We start from the raw sequence: 16,266 nt of genomic DNA, 5'->3' as shown, positions 1-16,266 counted from the left end.
CTTACCTTTCAGCTGCCACACAGGGAAAGCAATGCTCAGGTTGGAAGTTTTTGACTTTGCGGTGTCTGATGCTTCGTTGTGGTTTCTGCTTTGGAGATTTTAAGTGCTCCTGACTCAAACGTGAGACATAAACATCTTGACAGCTCACACAATAGGTCCATTGAGCAGACAGTGTCGCTGTCTGGTGTTTGTACAGGAGGTGTCTGGGATCCAGGCACGGTGTTAAAGGAGTCAGTCCTACAGGCCTATTCCCTGCTGAGCAGAGCGTCCTCCTAACCAGTGTCTGCTGGAGCTGGGAGCAGTAACTCCCAGGCTGAGCTGTGAGGAGAGGTGAACTATCTCAGGGGATGGTTAGCAGAGACACTGTTTGTGGAGTGGCTTCTTTTCTCAGCTGTCTTGAGCATACAGCACACGTGTGGAGATGAAACTGATTTGTAGGGTGGCTTAGCACTGCTGCAGGGATTCTGAGACCTGCTGCTGGGCAGCCCTGAGAGCTGTGGGGGAGTTTCCCCCAGCAGATAACCACAGTGTAATACAGTGTATGAGGCTTTCCCTTTGGAATAACGTGTGGGAGAGGAGCATGGAGTGCCAGTTGTCTTGCAATCCTGCTTCTCCCTCTTTTCCACCCTGCAAACTTGCAGTGCCATCTCTCCTTAAGGCCTGGAATTGGGTTCTGGCCCTGCCTGCTCTTGCCTCTATAGATGGCACCCCTGTGGGTGGACTGCAGGTGGGAAAGCTCCTCTGGGTGAGTTCCTTGTGAGATTTAAAGGATAACGCAACTTGGGGATGAGAGGGAGAAACAGAAGATGGGACACCAGACCTGAAGAAGCTGTGTTGTTGGAGAGCAGTAAGTACCAGCCCTCAGGATGTATTCAGCGCCATCTAAAGACCTGGCATTGCCTTGGAAGAAGCACCCACAGAGTTCACTTGTGAAAAATCACAGAATTCACTTGTGCAAACTGCTGTGTGTGGGTGGAACGAGGTCTTTCCTACTGCGCTGACAGGCTGCTGGTGGAGGTGCTTCTCTAACTGTAATTATGTTTTCTTACCATATGCCTCTCCACAGTCCTGCATCCCATAAAATGTTGAGTTGGAATGAACATGCCCTACCATGATTCTGTAGAACTGATTTAAGGGTCTTGAACTTGTGCTTGAAGTTCCCCCTTCTTTTTTTTTTTTTTTTTTTTTTTTTTTTTAAGAAAGAAAACGAACAAGTCTAAAAAAATGGTTGTGGTCTTACGTGTTGAATACTTCAAGGCATTTAGTGATTTCTCAGTAGCAGCTCATTTCTCACAAAGCTCATTTGTCTAATGAGTAAATTGAAGTAAAAAACGAATAAAGTATTAAAATTAGTTGGTGTTTCAGTTAAAGTATCATAATCTGTAAAAATTCATGCCAAGATTTCAGCAGCCCTAAAGCAGCCTTAGCAAATGATCTGATTTGACTCTGAATCTGGGTGCAGATGGTGTTTGTACCCTTTATCCATCTTTTCTCCTTCTCCAACTAAAGATTTTGTACCCAATAAAAGGTCACCTTTTCCCCTCCATCAGAAACAGTCTTAATCTGAATCTAAAACTACCAAAATTCCAAAGTATTAATAATTTAAAAAGTTTGGGGGGTATCAGCACGATTACATTTGACTGTTTTGGGTTTGTTCTTAGGGAAGTTTTTTGGTTGTTTTGTTTTTTTTTTTTTTAGATTCCATTAGGGAATTTGACTTCTCAGGAGGAACTTTGTGACTCTTGAAGCTTTTTGCATTGATTCAAAGTTATGTAAAACTTGAGGTTCCTGTAATTACTAGTTAACTATAATAAAAAAAAATTGCCCTCTTTTGTAGCAGTAGGAAGCTGTTTGGGGCTGTGAGAGAAATCCTTTTTCCTCTTCTCTGGTGTGTTTTTGACCACCCAAGCAGAACTTTCTTAGCTGAGGGCAGGTATTGCCTTCAGGGGCATTCACTGCATGGGTGGTCAGTCTTTGGTTTAGGAAATTCAGTTTGTGAAGTTATCGTGTTCAGGCTCCCTTGTCTTCATTTTTTGCCACATTAGTATTTTGAAGTGTGGTGGAGCTTTTCATTATTCTGTTTGTGTGTTTGTTTTATCTCTGCTCATGTGCTGCAAATTGCTATTTGCAGCTATGGTGTGACTTTCTTAAAATATCTCTGTCTGTGGACTTGGCCGGAGGAGTGTCTATATCTACAGAGCTGATTTGATCCCTGAGGGGAGGGAAGAACCCACATGTGCTGTAGGTCTCTTCTCCCTGCACAGCCACTGACATCTGCAGGTGCACCTGGCTGGGCTGGAGCTTGAGCAGTCTGTGCCTCTTCATTTAGAGCTGAGAGGGGGAAAATGGCATTGAAAAGGAATGGTATCTCTAAAACCAGAATATGTGCCAACTGAGGATTTACCTAACCTACAGAAATATTGCTGGTGTGGACAACTCCTGAGATTTGCACAAATCCCAAGTCCTGCCACAGATTAATTAAAAACCCCCACTTTCCTCTTGATCTCAGCATTCTATTTCGAGTTCTCAAACCTGAATTCACATCTGTGTCTCTTGCAGCAAAGTCAAGCCAGAAGAAAGATCACCCTGACCTGTTTCAGAGCCCCTTCAGGTCCCAAAGAACAGGACAGAGGACTCTCCCCAGCCAGAACACTCCTTAGGGTAGAGGTGAGTAGCAGCAATAGGGATTTGAATGGAATAGAGGAAAATGCAAAGCAGCAAGGGACAAGCCTGTGTTGTAGCTGTCTGACATAATTCCCTGAAAACAAGAGCTCATGGTTAAGAGGCTTCCCAAGGGCTGTCGTGTGCTTCAGATGTATTTGAGACTGTGTTTTGGTCTTGGATTTCTAAGAGCCTTTAAAAAGTTGGGAGATGCTTGGTCTCTTGAAATAACTGTGGTTTGCTTCAATTTGAATTTCTTTCTGCTTTCACTTCCCTTTTTTCTACCAGCACAATTAATTATTTAAAATCCAGGCGTGAGGGGTGGTTACTGTGAAATAGTCACTTAGCAGTAGCCCAGGTCTTTGATGGTTAGCAGGCCTTTTGTTTGGGTTTCTTACTGGTTCCAGCCCATTTTGGTTAGAAGGCGCCTGCATAACAACCAGGTTATTGCCCTGGGTGAAGAAGACTTGGCTGGGAGGGAGTGCCCACTTTCAGCCAGGCCCTGCTCATCAGGATTTGAACCACAGACTTCTGTGTGCAGCTGGAACTGTTGTGTCTAAGGCAGGAAATGCAAGGTTCTGACCCACTCCAGCTGCTCCTGGCACGATGATGAGGGAGCACTGTGCTCCTACATCTCCCCTTTGGGAGGTGGGGAGGCTCCCCTGTGCCCTCCTTCGCTGGTTGTCTCTTCCCTTGGGCTCTGTCCTGCTTTTTCCTTCCTAGCTAGCCTCCCTGGAGGCTTAGCAGAGTTGCACTCATGTGACTGGAAGCCTCTGTTGGCACTTGATCCAACCTTCCCCATCACAGATATTTGTTGGGAAGTGTTGAAATGAGCCTGAGTATCCACGTGGATCTCTTGCATGGAGGTAGGGAGAGGCTCCCTCGAGGCCCTGCAGATGTGTAGCAATGTCAGCTGGGTTTTTCATTTCAGAGTGTTCTGCTGTGTGTGCAGGCCTATCAGCTCTCAGGAGCTGCTCAGGAGTTCCTCTCTGATCATCCTGCTCTTCATTCCAGCCTGTGGCTCCATGGAGAGTTGTCCTTCCCCAACAGCAGCTCTGGGCTTTAGAGCCCTTTGTAGGTTGTGCCACTCCACTGTCTGGCACATGTCTGTGGCAGGAAGATTTGTGCCTCTCATTCACAGCACCCTTCTCACTGACACAGTTGTTTCCTCAGCCCTTTTGAACAACTGATGGTGTTCGATGGGCAGCTCTCTCCAGAAACAGGGATATGCATCACTAAAAAGGACATTTACTATGAGACATGGCCAGACACAGTTGCGAGATGTGGATTTTGGAATTTTTTTTTTCTTTCTTACTTTCTTTCTTACTCTTTCCGCAGGACAAGGACTTCTAGTCTGAAGCAGAGGGTGACCTGAGCTGTGCCCCTAAACCCATCATGGAACAGGTTAGAGTTAAATGTGTCTGACTGAAGTCAGCTGTTCACAGTGTGCAGTGGCTCTCTGGTGCACTTGTCCTGAGATACTTAGGAGGGGATAAGTCTCAGTGTTGGCGCCTGTCTTTCTTGAATTTCCCGGAATTTCTGCAGCATTCTAAATACAAGGAAGTGGATGGAACCAGTTAGGTTACAAGCTGCTTCTTGCAGCTCTTGGTGTGGCACTTCCCCTTGGTGCTGCAAGCTGGAGATGTAGCTATGTAAGACTACAATGTTTATTGCTGAAGCTACAAACTGCTGAACTAATAAAGGAATGGGCACAACCCTGTGATCAATGCATGCATTGGTTTGTGCAATGTTAAACACAATTATGATGCTGTTACTTAGCACACTTAAATCTTACACATTGAACTGTAACTGAAATGTCTGTCATCCTCCAGCCCAGCTTGTGTTAGGATACAATTCTAACCCCTGCTCTGCCCTCCCACAAGCCTTTTGAACATAACATGATTAAAAAATGTGACAAACTCAATGACCAGTCCAGCAGGCTGTTGAAGGGAATTGCCACTGGTGCCCCAGTGAGCTTGGGTCACCAGGTGACCTGCACCACTGCCCATAAACATGCATGCTCAGATCATGGGAGATGTGCCTTCTGTTCACCTCTGACTGATCACTTTATTTTCCATTTGTTTCCATTTCCGAACTGCCTGTTGTTGGCTTTGTTCCTCCTTTTGTCTGCCCAGTCAGATATGGTTATGTTGAGGCTTTGAAAGGTTCCACTCCCCAAAACTCCCTTTCAGTTACCAAGTTCATCCTGGTTGCATGTTGTTGGCATAACAAACCATTTTTCTTGAACTATTTTTCTTCTCCCTAGATAAAATTAAGCCTAAGTATTTTCTTACAGGCAGACCATCTGCATACCAGAGTAAGGATTTTCTTTCTTACTTTTTTCTGTGCCTCACCACATCCTACTCTCTTACCCGTTTAACTAAATTTATTGGAGAGTCTCCTGGTATTCTGGAGGCCTTAGTTGGTTATGAGCCTGGTGTTCCAGTGGGGGCTCCTGCTCCCATCAGTCTGCCTGCCTCGTGGACCTCCTCAACCTAATTAACGTGGGCACTCTGTGCTGGCTTGCTTGAAGGCTGCAGGCTGTGTGGCCATGGAGGCAGCACATGCCCATTTACTGGGGGTGAATGTGCCACTGGAGGTGGCAGTGATCTGCCATCTCATGTCACTGCCCTTGTGAGCAGCTGCTTGGCTCTCTATGAGGAGCTGAACAGGTTTATTGTGGAGCTGGCTGAGGTTCCTTTGAAGAGGCAGAAGAAATGTGAACCTTGGTGGTTTTTGCAGGCTTATGCTCTTATCTCTATTTCCCACCTTGTTACTGCTCTGCTCTGATTACATTGACACGGGGAGCTGCTGCCTTCTTTATGCACAGCAAGTAGAATGCCCAGTTCCCAAATACAGGAGTAAACCCTTCCAAACACAGGTGTCTGAGTAAGGGAAATGGATGGTTTTTGCTGAATACACCTGTTTCAAAAGAGGAGCTCGGATTGGGGTTGCTGCCATTGCCACAGCTGGAGATACGAGGAGAGGATGAGCTGGGTTTTCAACATCAGTTTGTAGGAGCAGTGTCTTCTGTCATTCACCATGGGACAGTCCTGTGGGGTGCACATCCAGGAGTCAGTCTGCATCTGCTGAGGCCTTGTGGACCCCCTGGCTGATGCTGTTCAGGGTGCCCAGAGGAAGCCACAAGACGTGTTCAGGGCTGGAAAACCCTGCTTTGAGTGGGACATTTTCTAGGCTTGGGCTTAATGGTGATTTCCTTATGTCTCAGATCAATGGATCTCTTCAGATGGAGCATGCACTGCTGTTCAGCTTCCTGGAGGTATCTTCTGACTGTAACTTCAGGGACCAGCTGCATTCCCTGCAAAGCCACCAGATTATGTGGTGCCGAGCAAACGATGACGACGAGCTTCAGACCGACGGCAATCGGAGTGGCCACTTCCAGAATGGTGAGCTAGGTGAGCAGGCTTTCCTCCACCCCACAGGCCCCTGAACATGGTTTTCTTTCCCCATTTCCTGTCTTTGCTACTGTCTGTTTCAGAGGAGGAATGTTTTCTCTACTGAGAAACATAACCTAAGTATTAAATTCCCAGCCAACAGCCACACAGTGAAAACAGCTGGTGCTTTGTACTTTCTCTCTCTGTGGATTTCTAGAGCGCCTGTCATGGGGTTTTGTCTGCAGCACATCAGACAAGGGCACAAAGCTGGCACTGGTGATAGCTGCCCTCAAGGAGTGTGATACAAGGCAGTTAAGTTAGGCCTCACACTGCTCCTCAGGTGGTATCAATACTTGTGCTAGGAGCTAGGAACAACTCGAGTTCTGGAACTGGGTGAATCCTTTTCTGCTCTACCAGTGTGGTGGAAACTGTTCCTCAAGTAGCTTCTGGTCCTGTTCCTGCTTGGCTCACCATCTGCAGGGTGGCTACTGCCCTTTGCCCAGGGTGTGTCAGCTGGCACACTGACCTCAACTGAAGCAGGGTGAGGAGGAACTGCTACAGTAAAATTGCCCTCTCACACAAATTTGCACAGGTCTCATGCCAAAAGCAGGTAGGACAAGGTGTAAGGTTCTCAGCTGAAAACAGACAGATTCAGACTAGATGTAAGGAAGGTTGTTACAGGGAGGGTGGTAAAAGACTGGCACAGGTTGCAAAAAGAGGTTTTGGATGCCCCACCCCTGGAAACATTCAAGATCAGTTTGGCTGGGGCTTTGGCAATCTAAGCTAGTTGAAGATGTCCCTGCTTATTGCGGGGGGTTTGGATGAGATGGCTTTTCAAAGTCCCTTCCAACTCCAACTTTTCTATGAGGTGCTGTATTTTAGATGGTGCTTAAGAGACAAGTCCTGACAAGTCACTTCAATTCTAGAACCATTAGGTTGGAAAAGACCTTCAAGGTCATGCACAGCTTCTCAATTCCCCTCTCTGGGCAGGATGTTGGCTGTAACTGTCCTGTTCAAATTTTGGAGATGCCCTAACATGCCCTGCAGTGGTTTTTTTTGGGCAGGGTGAGGCTGCACTTTACCTAAACTACAGATATAAACACCTGTTTGCCACTATTTATGGTAAGCAACCTGGGTGCACTTAAAAGAAATCGTGCTTAGACCTGTCATGAGCACAGTTGGGGTTGGAAGGAGGTTGCTTAAGGGAGATGAGCATAATGCTGTGAGCTGTACTGAACCTGGTCTGACACAGCCTGTGAACTAAATTCTGCTCTTTGTGTTGACAGGGTCGGCTCCAACAAATGAAGAGGTTATCCGGCTCATTGCTGCTCAGCTCGCTGAGATTGGAGACCAGTTTGATAGAGAAATCCAGGCAAGGGTAGTAAATGACCTAGTGCTGCACTTTCGGAATGAGTCTGTCTAATGAGGTGAGTGAAAAGCAGCCTGATAAGTGCTTCTCCTTTTCAATATTCTGCATCCTTCCTGCTGTGACTTTGAAGGCATCTGAAAATCCGTCCCTTGCCTTTGAGGATTTGTTAGAGGTGATTCAGTGGCAGAAGTTAATGTGTAAATTGGGTTCCTTAGGCTCATCTCCTTTCTGCAGATGGTGAAATGGTGGTTGGGAAAAGGGTTTGGGTGGTGCTTTGGGGTCTGGAAGAAGGAGTTGAGGCATTTTGTCTTCGATGGCCTCATGGCTTATCTTGGAAAGTGAGTAGTCTGGCCAAGGCTTAGTTTTAGTACTTAAGAGCTTTGGACTTTGTGCCAAGTCTGCCATCATGTGGGTAAAAATTGAGCAGGTTAGTGACAGAAGCTTGACTTGTGCTTGTTACTGAGCACTGAAGAAAGAGGAAGTCATGAGACCCTTTTCTGGTGCTGGGAGTGTTCACAGGTGCAGTTCTGGGAGTAGCAGTGGCTTTAGGCCTGGCTGAGAGACGTGCTGGGGTGGCCTTTTCCTGGATGCAGCTGGGCCAGCATCTAACGGCCTTGCTGCTGTGCAAGAGGAGTAGAGGTTGAGGTCTCTTGTGTTAAAAAGGAAAAAGAAGGCTGTCTAAGGATTAGATCTACATCTGGATCAAGGGCCATAGGTTTTGGGGGTGTTTTTTATGTAACAGGCCAGCTGCCAAGGCTGGGAGGAAGGGGAGCAGCATCCCATGGAGTGTTACAACAAGCAGATCAGTTATTAGCACAGTCCTGGCAGGCTGTGCTGAGTCCTCTTTCTGCCCTAGCTGTTGCACTGAGATCCCTCTTCCTTCCATACAGGAGATAATGCGGCACTTGTCCAGGGTACTGGGAGAGCTCGTACGATCCATCCCCTCAGACATGGCGCAGGAGAGGGCCATGTTGGTGCTAGCAATGCTTTGGCTAAGAAAATTGTGAATACAGTGCCCTCCCTTCTACAGCGTGTCTACAACACCACTGTGAACTACATGAACCAGCAGTTCCATGACTACATTGCCGATATGGTGAGTCCAACAGCTCTGTGGGAGTCACAGCCAGCCTTTTAGCTGTCCTGGGTTATTCCCTGAGGGGTGACCTAGCTCTGAACTGCCTGTTGCCTGCTAGTTTCCCTGCAGTGCTCTGGAAGTTGGGCCAGAAGGGAAAGTCAGTCCCTGCAGAGCTCTGGAGATGAGTGTGCTTGAGGGAACCGTGTCACATTTTCTGCATGTCCCCCTCTCATAGCAGTGAACAGAGTGCATTTGTTCTGTGGGCAGAGAGCTGTGACTGCTCCTCTCCTCCCTGCAGTCTCCTCAGGGAGCTGTACCAGTAAGATTCTGGTTAATGATCCTTTCATTCCCTCAGGAAAGGAAAGCCTTATCTGAGATCTGTTGGCTGCATTTCCCCCATGTCTTGACCCTGAGGTCTTGCTCTTCTCTTCCTCGGCTCCCAGAGCATGGGAGAACTGAGAGGGGAAAGGAATTTCTCCTGAGAATTAACACTAGCAGAGGAACAATGAGAAATGGTCAATTCCATTCTTGTTCTCTGCTGGCACTTGAGCAGAGGTGTGGAGGCTGTGCAGCTCCAGGCAAGCCAGGGTTGAGGCTGCAGCTTCAGTAACTGGGTCTGGGGAGGGAGAGGAGGAGGCACTCACTGCTGTTAAGACTCAGTGCTCCTTGAGAATGAGATTTGAGTGGCAGGGCTCTGACCCTGCCCCCTGTGAAGCGGAGCTGACACAGCTGTGCTGTGCTGCAGCCCTGTGGGACACTCCTGCACTGCAGCCTTGCCGGGGACAGTGCTGGCAGCACCTGCAGAGGGGCCTGGCTCACACTGTCACTGCCTCACCTGGGCACGGTGTCACTGCCGTGTCACTTAACGCTGCCCTTCCCTTCACTCAGTTTGGCTCCCCTGTGCCAAATGGGTCACCCGTGTGAGACTGGCCCCTGCTGCTGCCCCAGCTGCCTTGTAGCACCAAGGGCAGGGAGGGCTGGAGCTGGGCAGCACCAGGCAGGGCTGTCCCACACTGTGCCGTGTCCCTGCTGCGGGCACAGGAGGGAGCATGGCAGGTGGCAGTGTTGACACTGCCGGCTTCCTGGCAGGCACAGGGCAGGGCTTGCCACGGGAGGAGAATCCCTGCTGATGTTAATGATGCCCCTTCTGTTTCTCTCCCTCTAGCTGGGTGAATGAACTTTCCAGCCCTGTGGGAGCATGTGGATTCCTGAAGATTTTCCTTAATGGATGAAGTTCACTTGATTTTACTTTTAACTTCTGAGATCAGGCTGTGAAAAAGATGGCAGATTATAGATAAGCTTTTGTAGACTAGCACAGCAGTAATAGTAGCGTGAGCTGCCTGCCAGTTCTGCCAGTACCTGTAGGGACTAGTGCTTGCCTCGCTCCTTTTACAGTATTTTTTATTTTAGCAGCAGCAATCTTTGTGCAGAGCCTGCCTTGTGTCTCTACAGGCCCAGTGGGCACAGGGCCTGCCCTCTCAGTGTTTTTTCGAAGCAGCTGTAGCATTTTGCTTTAGTTATTCACTTCCCAGCCCTGCTCCTGCAGCTGAGCCATGCTGAATATTGTTCCCAGGAAGGCCTCAGGCTATGGAATGGGTGGTTCATCAGCAGAATCATCAGCCGGGGGGTGGGAATCAGGTCTGTCTGGATGAGGAGCTGGCAGCAAGGGGAACAGAGCCCTGAGTGGGGGTGTGGCCAGGCAAGGCTGACACCAGGATATTTCAGTATCGATCACCATACAGCTGTGTTTGCTTGAAAAATGAAACTGATGGAAAAACTGTAAAAAAAAGGGCAGGGTAGGCACAAGGCAAGTCCTATTGGGAATGCAGCCTGGATATGTTTAAGAAAAAGTAGCATAACTTGTAGTCACAGCTCAGGTTGAACAAACTTGGACTCAGGTTGTTTTGATGCATAATCATACAAGGTGGCAAATGTCACCTGTGATCCAGCTGCCTCAGGACTTTTCCAGGTCTGTAAATATTTTGTAGGGTTTTTTAACTTAAATAAAAATTTCATTTCTGCAGACTTTCAATTTCCACCTGACATTTTTTGTGCAAGTATTCATGGCATTCTTCTAATTCACCATGGCTTATGATGGAGCAGCAGTAGAGACACTCTGGTCCTGTCCTTGTGCCTTGCATAAGCAAGTTTCCTGTAAGTAAAAGCACCTTTTCTTCTGGTGCCTGCACTAAAACAGGGGGAGAGGGGAAGCACAGAAGTAGTCTACACATTGTTTTTGAAAACTGTACCATTTATTAAAGTGCAACCTGGGGGCATGGTCTTACAGCAGTGTCCCATTAGCAGAGGGAAAAAATGTACATACCCCTTCACTTGAACTGAATATTCAACAATGAAGCTGGAAAGAACTTTCTTGTCAAGGTGGAAACCCTTTGATTAACCAAATGGCACAAGAAGCTTTAGACAGTTTTCCCAAGAGGGCTGCACTTGCATATTGGAAGGAACAGTATGATGACGAGTTCCTGGGATAATGGGTGACCTGAGGACCAGTCAGGGTCTCTTCCCCCAGGGAGGCCCCTTGAGAACAGAATCCAAAATCCTGGCAAGTCTGTCACTATTTGCTTACACCCAGCAGAAGCCTAGCAGAAGAGATCCCCTAACCTGCAACTTCAGAGCCAGTCCCATTAGTCTTTGCTACTTAACAAATCAAGTGGCATTCTTCTGGTCTGAGGGTTTTTAGGTTTATACTTAAATAAAAGCTTATCCTCTAAGTTAAAACTGAGGACAAAGCCCCTAAAGGTACAGCAGTAAGATGCATCCTCTGCAGTTTGTTGTGTCCCCATTGACAGTGTCCCTTGCCTGCCCTGCAGATACTGCAAGGAGATCAAAAGCAGCTTCCACTGGAAGCCAACAGGAGCTCCCCCACTTCTACAGAATGACCATAGACCTCTAGCTTGGAGGAAGCAAGTCAGCCTACCCAAGAGACTGAGAATCAGCTCCAAGTAGGAAAAAAGTGTTGAAGTTATTTAACTTAAAGAGGTGGAGCTGAGTGATGTGTTGTGGTTCCCCTGGACTTTCCACTACTGCCCCTTCCAAGCTGGGTCATTCCCCAGCCTAGTCAGGTCCCTTCACTGTATCAGACACAAACTGAGTTCTGTTGCCCAGACCTGGCCCTGCAGTCTCTGCTCCCTCTTGTTCTACTCAAGTAGTGCTGGCTTAAATTTTATAAACATCCCCCCACCTCCCCCTTTTTTTTTTTAATGGTAATACAGAGCTTGCACTCTTAAGCACAGGTACGTACATGAAGTAATACTTGTTCTTGCAACCTTCCTCGTGCTGAAATTAAGCAGTCCAAACCATACTAAAGTCATGCACAGCTTCTGCCCTCGCTAGGTAGAGCTAGATATTGCGCCTCACCCTTCCAGTGTTTCACAGAATCACCTAGGTTTGGAAAAGACCTTTGAGATCAAGTCCAACCTATGACCAAACACCACCTTGCCAACCAGACCATGGCACTGAGTGTCACATCCAGCCTTTCCAATCATCTCCAGGGACGGTGACTCCACCATCTCCCTGGACAGCCCATTCCAAGCCCAATCACCCTTTCTGTGAAGAAATTCCTCCTATGTCCAACCTAAACCTCCCCTGGCACAGCTTAAGGCTGTGTCCTCTTGTCCTGTTGCTGCTGTCTGGGAACAGAGCCTGACCCCCAGCTGGCTGCTCCCTCCTGTCAGGTGTTTTAGAGTGAGGAGGTCCCCTGAGCCTTCTCCTCTCCAGGCTGATTCCTGCAGTACTGACTTCCCCCACAGCCTACATCTTCTGAAGCTCCAGGGACTCAGGAGCCCACCAGGCTCCACCCGGCACACAAGAGCTGCAAGGGCTGGGACACAGCTCTGCATCTGCACTTTGAGCAACACAGGAATTCTGTCTTTGCTCTCAGCCTCCTGTTCCTGCAATGGCAGCTGAAGAAAGTCCTTGCCCAGCTCCCAGCCACAATTAACTAAGCAGAGCTTAGATTTAAGCACAGCTGAATTTAGGGTGTAAATCTTCTTATCTTTCAAGAAAACCTTTCCTTTGACAGCTCCTTATTGAGCATGCTGCCCACTGCAATTCCTTAAAGTATTTCCTGCTTTTTTCACAGATCCAGTCCTCTGCTGTTTCAGCATCTCAGCTTTAGGGTGTGCTAAGGATAAAGTGAAGACAGAATGGGTCTAAGGTAGATATTTTGTTAAAGTACAGGCCACTCGAGGACAGATATTGAGGCACTTCTGGGAAGGGAATGAGAACACAAGTGAAAGTAATTCTATATGCCCTTTTGCAAGTATATAGCTCCTGCCTTTCCTCTGCCAGCTATGAGAGATCCACTACAGAGAGGTTGCATCACACCTTTCAGGGTAATTGGACCCTGCAGTTTAAGATTACTGTAGTACACTCGAAGATAGAACACTGAAGTTTTCTTCCCCCCTAATTCACACCTCTTTAACAGAGCATCCTCTCACTCAGGTCTGTAGGAATGCTGCCATCTGAGCTTACCACTTTGGGTGGTCCTAGCTCTGACCACAGGACTCCAAACTGCAGAACTCAGCCCTACAGCTGATCTTTGTAACTACTGGAGTGTTCCCAGAGGACAGAGCTACAGTAAATTTTCTGAACATGTGGTCACTTCAAATCTTGCTGACTTGCCAAATCTTCTGACCCCCAGAAGGAGAAGAACATTTTAAAGGACCAAGCAACCAAGACATAAGGTGCAACTAATGCTCCATGAAATGCAGCAACACCAGGTACTCAAGGCTTCTGCCTGACCACAAAAATGCCTAACAGAGTCATTTTTTCTTTACTACTGCTGCCACCTTCTCACTGCTGTGTGTGGAAGCTTTTTATTTCATGCTCCACTGGGCTCCTTGTGGCAGTAAGTTTGGAACTTCTTTCCTTGTGAGCCTGGATTTATTTTTGTCTGTCCTGTACCCATCTCCACACTACTACTGAAACAACCTCATCCAGACAGAAGATGAAGTAACACCAGCCCTGCCTCCACCTTCCCCGTGTTGGTACACAAGTTCTCCAGAGTGTCCACAGAATCCATCTCTACTTCAGAGTAACCTGCTGCGTGCTAGAGGTGGGCATGCACCAAAAGCAGGTTCATTGTCTTCAGTAAGGAGGGGACGTAGACTAAGAGCAGTTCTCTCCACAGAGAAGGTGCTCAGAGAAGAACCCAAAGCCATCAGCAAAGCAGCAGAAGGGCAGCCTTGCCCCGAATGACCGAGCAAGAGAGCTGCCCTTGCTACACCTCAGACTGTACCATTCCCTGATAAACACATGTGAAATGAAGCAAAGCTGTTCCTGCGTGCGTGAGAGATGGAGCACAAAGAGACCTCTCCTCTACGTGGGGGAAGCTCCTGCAAGGGGCCAGGAGAGGGACCTGCCGTGGTGGGAAGGCAGAGCCAGAGTCTGTGGCATGAGGAAGTCCCAGCGACCCCTGCTGGGGACACAGCACAGCAGTAGCAGCAGGGCACCAGAAAACGACAAAAAAAGTCATTCCATTTTGCAATGTGATAAAAGATCTGTGTTTTGTCTTTTTTTTTTTTCTGATAAGGCCAACCTGCTATGTTTTGTACATGGAGAAGAGCAATTAATGATCAACAATACAGTTCAGGACTCCAGAACCCAAGTTCAGTCCACAGTGGCAGTATATACATAACCCTTCCTCTTAATATTCAACTTCACACACACACAGTTCAAAATCCAGTAAGTTTTCTAGAAAATTCATTTCACAAAAGCTTACACAAAATAATTCCTCAGAATCTGACACATTCGGACTAACTTTCCAGCATTCTGGGATAGGAAAATGCAGCAAGAATATCCTAAAATAGAGAATATGCTAAGATCTCTTTATTCTGAGATCCCTTAAGAAACAGGCTCATCAGGAGATGTACTCTTGATATGGTTATTTAGAAATAAAAGTACCTTGTCTTTGTGCTTTGCGAAGACTCCCATAAGCTCATGTTTCGTTTTTTTTACATTCTCACCAGTTCCCTTTCACCTCTTCCATCTGCTCTAAGCCACAGTGCCAGTACCAGCCCTCAGAGATGCATCCACAGTTCTGCCTGGGAAGCCCAAGGTGTTGCCCAGGAGCTGCAGTATGGACAAGGACAGACAAACATGCTGAACCAGGAACACCTGTGGCTGGACCCACTAAGGAGTAGGACAATACTTGAGAGGCTTCTCTCCACACACACCTGAAGTGTTGTGACTGCAGGAAGGGGGATTTCCTTTTTTTTGCCAAAGTAAACTGCTCATCATTTGTGAACCTGTAAGTTTAGCTAATTGCAGATTCACAGCTGCAAAAGAAATCACACTGAACAGCACTGTGGGCCAGGCCAGGAACAAGCAGATAGAGATGTTTAATGCTCTTTTGCTCAGTTACTAGAATCCATTGCGTTATATATGTGGAATTCTGTCACAGGTAAGACCAAGTTAGGACTAAATACACTCTGTGCTTAACTTGGGCGGGACAATGCAGACTGCAGCGTGACACAGGACAGCAGAGCGTTTAACGTCTGAATTGCACTTGAGGCACTGGCCTTGCTTCCACACGGCTTTGCTGTGTTTTTGCTGAATATTCCCCAGGTATCAGAGGACTGATCCCAACGGCACCGTGTCCAGCATCCATTTCGTACCTCTGGTAACTGAAGGGTTTGCAGTAAAGTGGGCTGGGCAGGAGCAGAGCAAATGGATTCTCAAACCAGCAAACAGTAGTGTCCCTCCACCCTCCTGGGCAGCACCTCTGCCCCAGGAACACCACGATGCTCAGAGATAATACAGCTAGAGAGAGGCAGCATCTTCACAGGATGGGGCTCCAGTAAACGTTAGGGGCCAAAACCAGTGTGAGCCAAGAGGTAAGAATAAGCACTGTCCCACTGGGGCATAGGAGGAACCTGGAAGGTTATGAGGAGCAGTGCTGTACCTGAGAGGAAGCTGAGACAAAAGGGACACCAGCCTCTCGCTACAGGACTCAGGTTGGCTAATGTTTGTTAGGAGGGGCTTGGGGCCGCGACGGGAAGTGACAAGACAGCACAGCTGCAATAGCGGTCAATCTGAGAAGCCAAAATCTCCAGGGGTTGGCAGCAGCTGGCTCTCCCCTTCCTCTGGGGATTCTCTGTTCCAGTTCCTAGAGTATGAGCACCCCTTTCTTCAGCACCTGCACTTTAAGTTCTCAAATTTGCAGATTTTTTTTTTTTATTTTTAAAAACACCCCCATACTTTAATCACGAAAAACCAGTCCCCGCCCCGATTCTACTAAAAACATGATTGTCCGTAGCTGGAGGCTTATTGAACAACCTCACCTCATCACCACTGAGTTACTCGAATGTCCAATTGAACAGCAGGCAGCTCAACCTTTAGGTAACACAACTACAAAAATTGGATGTGCTCTCTCCTCTCCCCCTCCTCCCCAAGAGAGCTCTGTTACTTTTTCCTAAGCGCCAGCGCTACCCCGACTGCCACAGCCAATATAGCGACCGCAGCAGCCCCACCGTACAGCAGTATGGATTTCCCTTCTAATAGGATAGGCTTCTCCTCTGCAGATGAGGATTTCTCTTCTATTTCTTCCAAGTGGCCCTCCTTCCCCGCTTTTTTTTCCCCTGGAAGCATTATTTTCTCTGGTTCTGGTGCAGCCTTTTCTTCTGATGGGGCCAACTTTGGAACAGGTTTACTTAACACAGGGATTTCAGGTTCAATAAGCTCTTCAGCTGCTTTTCCCTTTTCCTCCTGTTTTGTACGCAGAAGTGCAGAGGGATGTGCTTTTTCAG

The 16,266-nt window shown here is 47.6% G+C and overlaps 2 protein-coding genes across 2 annotated transcripts in view; one reads left to right on the top strand and one right to left on the bottom strand.

The window, feature by feature from the left end:
* Nucleotides 1-2,234: 2,234 nt before the first annotated feature.
* BID (BH3 interacting domain death agonist) lies at nt 2,235-10,521 on the top strand. The gene is given in 7 exon segments (XM_066318755.1): nt 2,235-2,241; nt 2,510-2,667; nt 4,000-4,065; nt 5,891-6,077; nt 7,343-7,483; nt 8,316-8,518; nt 9,666-10,521. Coding segments are annotated over 5 exon segments (555 nt in total). The 3' UTR covers nt 7,480-7,483; nt 8,316-8,518; nt 9,666-10,521.
* A 209-nt stretch (nt 10,522-10,730) lies between these two features.
* The window catches only part of BCL2L13 (BCL2 like 13), a 38,371-nt gene continuing 32,835 nt past the window's right edge, over nt 10,731-16,266 (bottom strand). Inside the window, 1 exon segment of the mRNA XM_066319454.1 lies at nt 10,731-16,266. Within this exon segment, the coding sequence (XP_066175551.1) occupies nt 15,923-16,266 (344 nt within the window). The 3' untranslated portion in view covers nt 10,731-15,922.

This window comes from Sylvia atricapilla, chromosome 5, assembly GCF_009819655.1.
Source record: "Sylvia atricapilla isolate bSylAtr1 chromosome 5, bSylAtr1.pri, whole genome shotgun sequence".
NCBI lineage: Eukaryota > Metazoa > Chordata > Aves > Passeriformes > Sylviidae > Sylvia > Sylvia atricapilla.
The sequence above is the reverse complement of the archived record's forward strand: the minus strand, read 5'-3'. Positions and strand labels throughout refer to the sequence as shown.